Here is an 11,315-nt window from a genome sequence, read left to right as displayed (position 1 = left end):
TTATTAATATTAATATTATTATTATTATTATTATTATGTTATATTCATGCAAATAACTCTCATCATTTTTCATCGTTTTTCATATGTTGGCATAAACGGTGACAACTTTCGATTCAGCCCTTGTTTGTTTTTTTATTATTATTATTATTTATTTATCTCTCACACTCTCTCTCTCTCTCTCTCTCACTCACTCTCTCTCTTTCATGCATTCTTCCTCTCTCTCTCTCTCTCTTTCTCATCATATCTCGCGTATGAAAGCAGTCAAAAATGAATTAATTCTAATAAAAAAAAAATATATATTTATATATATATATAAAAAAAAACAATAAAAAGAAATTTATATCTAAATACGTATAATGTAATAATAATTATAATAATAATAATAGTAATAATAGTAATAATTATAATAATAATAATAGTAATAATAATAATAATAATAATAATAATAGGGATTGATTTAGATTCCTTTTATATGAATCGACTGCTTTCACAACAACATTTTATATTATAATAATAAACGCAAAACGTGAATTTGCTCAGAGCTCGAATAGAAAAATGTTTATACCACTGTTTTTGTTTTGTTTATTATATTAATATTATTATTTTTCTTAATAAAAACATAGTACTCGAGAAGGAAGAAGGGGGAGGAAAGACCCACTAACGTCTGTCTACGCGTTTCTTCCTTTTTCTTTTTTTTTTTTTTAATATTTTTCATCTTAATCGTAACTATCATAGATCAAAAGAGATTAACTAAAAATTATGAAAAAAAGAAATGAAACAAAAAAAAAAACAACGTATTTCCATGTAAGAGTACATTTTTTTTTTTTTTAATCTTTTTTGTCATAGCCACTTTTAAAAAGAATATTTACGATAGCGTTATTTTTTTTTTCATCATCATTATTATTATTATTATTATTATTATTATTATTATTATTATTATTATTATTATTAGTATTAATATAATTAATATAATCAGTATTATTATTATAATTATTATTATTATTATAATATTATATCGTCGCTTCACTGATAAATATTACTCGTTTTAACGAATTCGTCGTCACAATATTTTTGTTTTCATTTTCTTTTTTTTTTTTTTTATTTAAGGGTAGAAGGGGGAGTTTCTTTTTTCATTTATTATTTTTGTTTTCTTTTGTTGGTTTTTTTTTTTTTTTTTTTCATTCATTCATTCATTCCAACGTACGAATAAAAACACGCGTTTTACATCGAAGAAAAAATAATGGTCGTCCTCCCCCTCAACCCCCCCGGGGCGCAGTTTGTTATTTGTTGTTCACAATTTGAAAGGATATCCTATCTAAAATATTTTGCTCCTACATCGATCGAGCATGGCTACTAGAAATTCAACGAACAACATCACCATCACGATTTTTCTTTTTTTTTCCTCTTCTTTTTCTTCTTCTTCTTCTTCCTCTTTCTTCGTCTTTCTTCCTCTTTCTTTTTCTTTTTTCTTTGTATTTTTTAATTCCAAAAGGGGGAAAAAATCGGTGATTATTCTTTTTTCTAATTCTTTTTTAATTGTTTAAAATGTTTTGTTTTTATTTATTTACTTTAACCCTTTCACTTCGAGCGCCGTATATATCCGGCATCGACACGGCGATCTGTGGAACACGAGCGCCGTATATATCCGGCATCAGAGCGCTATGACTTGTGCTTTCGTACGGTGACAACAACTTCAGTGAATTGGATTGCCAAAGTGAGTGAAAGGGTTAAATAACACAAGGAAGAGAAAGAGAAGAAGGATTCGCAAAAAAAAAAACCACCATCACCATCACCACCACCATGAAAGAGTTATGATTTATCAGTGGAGCAACGAAAAAAGTATTAAAAAGTTTTAAACACGCGTCCGACCTGGTACTGGCGCGTTCTTTTTTTTTTTTTTTATGTCATCCATTATTTGCTCCTATTTTTATCCTTTGTTTTTCTCCCCCTCATTCTTCTTTTTCTTTTTTTTTGTTGTTGTTGTTGTTCTTTACGTTTTGGTTAATTAATAACTGTAGTTGTTTTATTTTTGTTTTCTTTTATTATTCATTCGTTATAATATATCATGTTGTTTAATTATAATTCTTCGTCGTCATCTTCGGAATGGAAAAATCGTGATAAAGAATATAGATCATTATTATTATCGTATCCCATGAGATGGGATCGATCGTGTTAAGGTGTTGTAGTGGTACCGCAAGGTCCGCAGGGTGGACAAACGAGAAAGCACAGGAACGTTTTGACGAGTAAATTCACAAAATTTAATGTCTCCGAAGTGCTACGTAATGAAAGCCGAGGATATGGTCGATATTTTCCGTTGTTATAAATTCCTCCACCTCCTCCTCCTCCTCTTCCTAATCCTCCTTCTAATGCCTGTCTCTCCTCCTCAACCACTTCCTTTTCCTCCTCCTCTTCTTCCTCGTAATCGTCGTAAATACGCGTCAAAAGATTACGTTGACGTTGTTGTTGTTGTTGTTGCTGTTGTTGTTGTTGTTGTTGACTATGATGCTTATTTTGACGTTGACTAATATTATTACTATTATTATTATTATTATTAATATTAATATTATTATTATTATTATTATGGTGGTGATGATGCTGCTGCTGCTGCTGTTGATTCTGATTATGATGATTTTGATGATGATGATTATTATTATTATAATTATTACTGTTATTATTATTATTATAATTATTATAATAATTATTCTTATTATTATGACGATGATGATGATGATGATGTTGTCGGTATTGATGCGCGCATATCCTCGTTTCCATGGCGCTCAAGCCTGGAGGCAGTGAAGGGCGATAAAGGGTGCGCGCCGATGGCGTATAACCGGACACACGGGGTGGATTGTGTGTCAAATTCCGCGGGGGTGTTCTTGGGGCCAGACACGGCCTCATTCGGGATCACCAGTTAGCCATGCCGGGTTTGTTTAACGTCATGAAGTAGATCTGGCACGAACTTCCACCCTTCGCTGATGAGAAGAAGACCTTTTTGTGAAGAAAATTAATTAGGGGTTGTAATTTTTTATTTCCTTCTTTGTTTTTATAATCATTATGATGATTTAAATCTCAGTGTCGTACATGTTTGCTATCGCAACGTCATATTTGTGTTTTGTATATTTATATTAAATAATAGAAATAATAGACAAGTTTATTTAGATTTATTTATTTATATATGTATTATATTAATTAAATAATAATAATAATAATATATTTATATATTAATTAAAAATTAACCTTTTTTGTGCAATCCCAAAGTCCAACTTGATTAAAAAATCCAAATGAGTATAATCAAATTATCTTGAAGTTCGTAGGATTTAATTTGTTAATTGATATTTTCTTAAACTATTCTCAATACTTAAATAAATTTATTTAATAATTATTTCATAATAGTTGCGATAACAAACGTTAGAAAATATGTAATAAAATATGAAATAATAATAATACCTTATCGTTACGTTCACAAAGGAACTTTAGCCGTTGAGCTTTCTTGTGCATAAAAACGCCATCGAGATGGCCACTTTCGACACTTCTAATTTCAATAGCTTTGTTACCCCAACCCATAATTTGACCAGTACCGATGTAAGCAACGCTCGTAGGCATTTCACCCCATTGTAGTACCATTTGTTTGGCTACTCTACCATAAGTATTCACGTAAACGCCCTCGTTGTCGTAGCAAAGTAATAATTGCATGCCGTTACTGTTTGGTAATGCAACGATGCAATGTGGACAAATAGGTCCCTGAGTCTGTAACCATCAATCAATAATAATTAAAATAGTTTATCAAACTTAACAATTATATAATTATTTCTTTTTTTTTTTTTTTTTAGATTATGGGAATTGGTTTATTTAACCCATTCGAGACTACTTGGTGCGTACGATGTGTAAAATCACACTGAGCTATTATCAATTAGTTTGAGTCTGAGTATTTGTCTAAATAAGACATTTTTTGTATAAATAGTACCTTTAACACTTTAACTACCATCTTGGTCATTGGTGACCGGCCACGGTGGTTCATTAGTGACCACAGCGTATGAACCTTTTACAATTGTAAAATAACTACATGAAAATTGAAAGTTAGTGTATTTGAATATGACCGATATATAGAAGATACTTTGAAATAAAAAGTACTCTATTGAACAATTACAATTTTTTATTAATATCAATTTATTATTATTTTGAATAATAAAAATAATGCAGTGGCGTCTCAGGCAAAACATGATTTCGGCGTGGCCAATAAAAGGGTTAAAGTATAGAAAAACAAAATGTGGTATTGTAAAATTAGCAATATAATAAAATAAAAAAAGTAATGGCTTCTGAAAACGGTGTTCGAAAAAAGTTGTGTTCTCGAATGGGTTTATAGTGTAAGTAAATATTAAAATATTGTTCATTTGCAGTTTGCATTTGATAAGTGCATTTATAATAATAAGTGCTTACGTGTTTCGGTAGATAGATGTCGTAAACCGTAGCTGAATCCAAATCAACTGCGTGAAAACCATCAGCACTACCATAGATAACTTTCAATCTCGTACCTTCCTCGACTGTTAGGTCAACGAGAAGTGGTCTATGAGCTAACTCTCCGAACGATTTGAATGCCATAAATTTATGATAGGGTTTTGGTGCCCATGCATAAATTTCTATTGAATCCTTCAATGCGATTACAAGGAACTTTATTCTTTCGTATTTGACTATTTTGAAATGCACCGCTCCTTGAAGATCACCGACGTTTATCCAACCATTGCGACGTTCCACTTGCTAAACAAATATATTTGACATGTCACTTAATATCAAAGAAATTTTCAGTCCCATATATGTCAATAATTTTTTATAACATATTAATTGTTATCAAAATTTTTTTCATCGGGGAAATCTTTTATAAATGAAACAATGTTACACAATCTTATTTTTGGATATAATTCAAATGTTAAATCAATAATTTATAAGAACATATTTATATTGTTTTATTTAATAAAAAATAAAGCAGTTAATAAATTAAATGTTGATTATTAAGAATACTTACATCACTATGGCCATCGGTACGTAAAATCTTACTCTTCAGCCATGATAGATAATATACCCTCACACGATTCTTCTTACCGCTTATGGTAACCAAAATATTTTGTCCTTCGAGTACTTCCATTTGTTGAAAACGTCTCCTACTAATAAGTTGATAAACTTTTCCTTGTCCACTTCTGTCTAACAACATAAGTCCGTTCTCCGTACCAATTAACAGATTTACACCTAAAATTATAATTCAACATAATCATTAGATCAATAAATTTTATTAGAATTTTACAAAGTAGAAAATTTGTGTGCAGCAGATTTTGAAACAAAATTAATGCTGCATGTGTTTCACGTTTAAAATAAAATTACAAAACTCAAGATGATGACGAAAAAGAAAAATAAATGAATAAATGAATGAATGAATGAATGAATGAATGAATGAATGAATGAATGAATGAATGAATGAATGAATAAAAACATTTACCCCGTGTAAATTTTAAAACAAAATTAATGTTGCATGTGTTTCGCGTTTAAAATAAAATTACAAAACTCAAGATGATGATGACGAAAAAGAAAAATAAATGAATGAATAAATGAATGAATGAATGAATGAATGAATGAATGAATGAATGAAAACATTTACCCCGTGTAAATTTTAAAACAAAATTAATGTTGCATGTGTTTCACGTTTAAAATAAAATTACAAAACTCAAGATGATGATGACGAAAAAGAAAAATAAATGAATAAATAAATGAATGAACGAACGAACGAATGAATGAATGAATGAATGAATGAATGAATGAATGAATAAAAACATTTACCCCGTGTAAATTTTAAAACAAAATTAATGCTGCATGTGTTTCACGTTTAAAATAAAATTACAAAACTCAAGATGATGATGACGAAAAATAAAAATAAATGAATGAATAAATGAATGAATAAATAAATAAATGAATGAATGAATGAATGAATGAATGAAAACATTTACCCCGTGTAAATTTTAAAACAAAATTAATGTTGCATGTGTTCACACGTTTAAAATAAAATTACAAAAACCCAAGAATATAATGATGAAGAAAGAAAAAAAAGAAATGAATGAATAAATAAACAAATAAATAAAAATTTACCCCACAGTGCTGCACATAAAATCTCGCTATTGAAACGTTTTTTGTATTTTCTTATTTCCGGGGTATCGGATGCCAAATCATGGCTGGTAGGTGTCACGTTAACGTTAACATGGGATTCTCTTCTAGCTGGTCCAGCACCAAATCCAAATGTCAGGAACGATCTCTGTTTCTGTTGTAATGCAAACGGGGGTGGTGATTTAACCGCTTGTCGATACTGCAACAAATACAACTCCATGATCGAACACGACGAATGGGATATTTTTCAATGAATTTAAAAAAAAATAAATAAATAAAAAAAATAAATAAATAAAAACAATAAAACGTGCTTTACTTATTTTTGTTTGTTTGTTTGTTTGTTTTGTAGTTAAAATCTTAGGAAAAAAGAAAATGGAAGATGATAGTTAGGATAATAATAGCGATTAAAGAGATTAATGTAAAAAAAAAAAAAAAGAGGATTTAATTTTCTTGTTTTCTTATTTTTTATTTTTTGTTATAAACCCCCTTCCTCCCCGAATGCGAGAGAGAGAGAGAGAGAGAGAGAGAGAGAAAATGAAACAGAACAGGACTTTAATTTGTAAATTAAAAAAAAAAAAGAAAAGGATTATGAATTAATATATCATTCAATTTATACCATAACAAGTAATAGTAATAATAATAATAATAATAATAATGATGATTATGATGATAGGTAGTAATAATAATGATAATAATTCTAATAATAATAGTAATAATAATAAGGCACCACACAATAGTTAGACAGACAAGAAAATGCGACGACTTTGTATAATTAATTTTCATTAAATGAAACTTTGCTACGAGCAGAGAACAAAGACACAAGATGGGGAAATGGCACTAATTTATTTCTTTTTTGTTTTTTCTTTTATACATTTTTTTTTCCATCAAACACCATTTTACACGTGAAACGATGTCATTTATTATTTTTAAATAACCTTTCTAATTAATTTGTTTAATTTAATTACGTATCATATTGTTCGTGACGAATCCATTTTAAATTCGAGAAAGTAATAGTAGTGGTATAATGATGATGATGATGATGATGATGATGATAAAAGAATAATTTAATTTATATTATAAATGTATTTCTTATTTATATTGTTTATGAATAAAATTAAAATACGTTGATGGGTTTCAGACAATTAATTATTTATCAAATTTGATTTGCATTCAAATGAAATTATTTTTATTTAATATAATATTTTATATATAAATATTAAATCTAAATATATATATATTTTAAAATATATGTTTATGTAATAAATTATATATAATAATATTTATTATTATATATAATATTATTTTTTAAATTTTTATAATTTATTATTATGTATAATATTATTATATATAAAATATATTATATATATATTTTTATTATATTTTATTATATTTTTAATAAAAATATATATAATATATTTTATAATTTAAATAAATTATAAATATTTATTATAATTGAATTAAAATATGGTTGAAATATATAAAAATAAATAATATTAAAATAAATTATACATATATTTATATATAAATTTATCACAAAATGTTTCAACCCATCTACGTACAATAAACAATTTATATAAATATATTCAATTTTACTAATTATTTTATTCTATTTTTTGTTTGTTTCAGAACTGACACGTATGATTTGAAAAAAGAAGAAACAAAACAGATAAAGAAGAATAATTACAAAAATTGGAAAGGTTGCTTGAAAAATAATAATAATGATGATGATGATGATGATCGTTTTTTAAATAAAATCAGCCAACAAATTATTCGAGAATATTATAAAGAAGAACTATTAATAGTAATTTCAAACGACAGAAACAAAAAAAGTATCGCAAATAGTAGCGAACTAATGAATAATACTTAACAATTGCATGCAATTATAAATGGTAAAAATGGATGGTTAGTATATTTAAAACTAATATCAACTTTTCTTATAGGAATATTAAATGAATTGTTTTAATTATATATTTGTCATTCCATGAAATCTAATGAAACATCTACGTTAATTAAATTCATATAAAAATGAATAGGTGGTGGTAATTATGAGATAACGTGGTTTTTGATTAAAGTGAACTAATGTTTTATAATTATTTATTTTGTTAATGGTGTTTATTTATTTAATAACCCTTTGAATGCTATAGACGCATATATGTGTTTGATAAAAATGACTAATCTTACCGTTCAAAGTATAATAATATGTGTTTGTGTTAATATTTATGTAAAGTAATTTAATAATTATATTTATTATAATTTTATTGTATTATATAATATATTTTATTATATCTCTTTCATTTTATTTTATAATATATTTTATATATAATTTTATATATTATATTTTTTATAATAATAATAATAATAATAATATTATATATTATATATTATTTATTATATAATATTATATAATAAAATATCTTATAATTTAATATATATATATAATAATAATAATATATATATAATAATATATATAATATAATATATAATAAAAATATATATATATATATATATAAATATTAAATTATATTATTATATTAATTAAATTATATTTAAAAACAAAAACTTACATTATTAAATATAATTTATTTCTATTATTATTAGAATCCGGTTAATAATAAATTATTCTGTTTCCACAAAACATTTGAGTTAAAAGTATTCAGCATTCAAAGGGTTAATAACGATGATACATGGGTGTTGTTGTTAACAAACAAAAAAAATTACACTATTAACACAAATCGTGATCATGCTAAAATTATTAGTATTCGGTTAAAAAAAAAAAAAAAAAAAAAAAGGAAATACAATCTGGTTAATATAATTTTTAAATATATCCGTACATCTGATTTGTTGTTAATATTTTTTTTTTTTTTTTAATAATCAAAAAAGGAAAAACAAAACCAACTTGCACGATTGGAAAAATATTTGTTTAAAAGAACGGAAACAAAAACTCAAAATTAACATAGAAAATGATAGAGAAAGAAATAGATAATAGATACAGAGCAGGTAGTTTTATAGAAATAGATAGAGTTTTGAAGAATTAAAAATAAGAAAAACAAACAAAAACCCATAAAGAAACGACAAAGTGTACGTGTTTTCGCGAGAAATGTTGTTAAACGATTATTTCATATTGCGTGACACCAGGAAAAGAGCCCAGAAACCAAAAGGAGGGTGTGGTAGAACGTATAACGTAGTAGTAGTAACAGTAATAGTAATAGTAATAGTAATAGTAATAGTAATAGTAATAGTAATAGTAATAGTAATAGTAGCAGTAGTAGTAGTAGTAGTAGTTGTTTCACGGAAAAAATCGTCATTCCTTTGCTCAGTGCACAGTGCAGAAAAAAAACCGAGAATACGTGTATACGAAGTACATACTTTTTAAAGTGTATTTTAATTATATATATATATATATATATATATATATATATATATATATATATATATATATATATGTATATGTATTTATAATATTATTTTATGTGGCAGTAATTAGAAAAGTTAACTAAATCCTTGCAATTGAAAATTATTTATTTTAACATTTATTTCAGGTTAGTAATATTATATTTTATGTTTTATATATATATATAGATTTTATAATAAATAATTATTGCAATGTTTTTGCTCTTGAAAATTTTGTTGTCAGAATTTTTGAGCCATTGAAAAATTAGTTATTTAAATAATTATAAAACTTAAATATTTTTATACAAACAAGAGAGTAATAATTATATAATTTGTTTAAAATAAAAACCATAGATTTTGTGCTAATGGGTTGAAATATATTATTTTAAAATTTAATATATTTGGTAATAAATATAAAAAAAAATATAAAAATATAATTTTCAAAGGTTTATATTTTATAATATAAATAATCTGAACCTATTGCTCGTATATTATATTTAATATTTTTTATAATTATAAAATTATATTAAAGTTTCAAATAAATAAATATTCAAAAAAAAAATAATTTTCAAATATTATTTAATATTCTTTATTATTATAAAATTTTTAATCTATAATATATATATATATATATATTGTAAAAAAAAAATACAATTTAAAAATATAACATAAAATATAAATTTAAAAAATTGTACATCTTATAATATAAATAATATTATTTATAATACAAATATTATTTAATATTCTTTATTATTATAAATTATATTATTTTAAAGTCTTATATACAGATAATTCTAATAATGACAAAAATAATAATTGAAAATTATAATTTAAAAAAATTATATATCTTATAACTTATAAATAATATTTACGTTCTTTCTATCTTTCTCTTTAATCATTTTGTTCTTACTTTTATCTTTTTTTTTTTTTTTTAAATCATAAAATAAATAATTGCAATAATTTTGATTTAATTAACTTTCACATTACAGTCTGTACAATTAATGGCACATAAATATTATATATACATATATATATATAAAATATACACGAAAATTTGAATATGTTCGCGCGTATCTCATATGTTTTGTTTAGAGTATACGAAAAAATGAGAATTTCTTCGTGATAGAAGAGAAAGAAGCGACATTGAATCGTAGATGGACGAATAAATACTTACATTGCAATTAGTATTGGGAATGGGATGGTCAGTAGAGGGCCCTGCCCTTCGGGTTAGAGCTCCCGCGTGTCCCACAACACACAACATAATCCTGAATTAGTCACGCTGACATACGTGAAGAAAATCAATTCCGCATACGCGGAATTTCACGCGGTAAGAAGAGACGTAATAATATTTTTATTATGTATTTGATCAAATTACAACGTAAATTCATCAATTTAACAATTATAATATCAATCCTTCTTATGTGTGTGTGTGTGTGTAATACATAAATTATTTATTATTAAATTAATCAAAATCAACACATTTTTTTTTTGTTTCTTTGCTTCAATTCTAATACAAATTTTTAATTTAATTTATTTATTTATTTATTTATTTATTAATGATCAAATATTGTTTTATACGAATTTAAAAATCTTCGAAAAGTATTTCTAATAAAATAAAAAGTGCAAATTATTTATTATTGAATTATTAAAAATCACACACACATTTTTTTTTATATATATAGAATTTTTAATACAATTAATTTATTAACGAACAAATAATATTTAACGCGAATTTAAAGATTTTTAATATTAAAAAAAATATTTGTAATTTATTTTAT

At 24.9% G+C, this 11,315-nt stretch overlaps 1 protein-coding gene across 3 annotated transcripts in view; it reads right to left on the bottom strand.

Annotated features, from left to right (window-relative positions):
• Positions 1-683: 683 nt before the first annotated feature.
• msn (serine/threonine-protein kinase msn) overlaps positions 684-11,315 on the bottom strand; it is a 63,299-nt gene continuing 52,667 nt past the window's right edge. For 2 of the 3 annotated variants that reach the window (XM_089178919.1, XM_089178920.1), the window contains exons 16-20: positions 6,133-6,346; positions 5,021-5,241; positions 4,438-4,755; positions 3,448-3,747; positions 684-2,988 (exon numbers count right to left, since the gene is read on the bottom strand). In XM_089178919.1, the coding sequence (XP_089035045.1) occupies positions 2,905-2,988; positions 3,448-3,747; positions 4,438-4,755; positions 5,021-5,241; positions 6,133-6,346 (1,137 nt within the window). In that variant the 3' untranslated portion in view covers positions 684-2,904. The remainder of the gene's footprint in view (positions 2,989-3,447; positions 3,748-4,437; positions 4,756-5,020; positions 5,242-6,132; positions 6,347-11,315) is intronic. The other variant, XM_089178921.1, reaches the window with a different exon arrangement.

Source organism: Polistes dominula, unplaced genomic scaffold (assembly GCF_049000335.1).
Source record: "Polistes dominula isolate Pdom_NZ unplaced genomic scaffold, Pdom_raw_medaka contig_18, whole genome shotgun sequence".
NCBI classification, from domain to species: Eukaryota; Metazoa; Arthropoda; class Insecta; order Hymenoptera; family Vespidae; genus Polistes; species Polistes dominula.
This window is presented reverse-complemented; position numbering and strand designations above follow the sequence as displayed.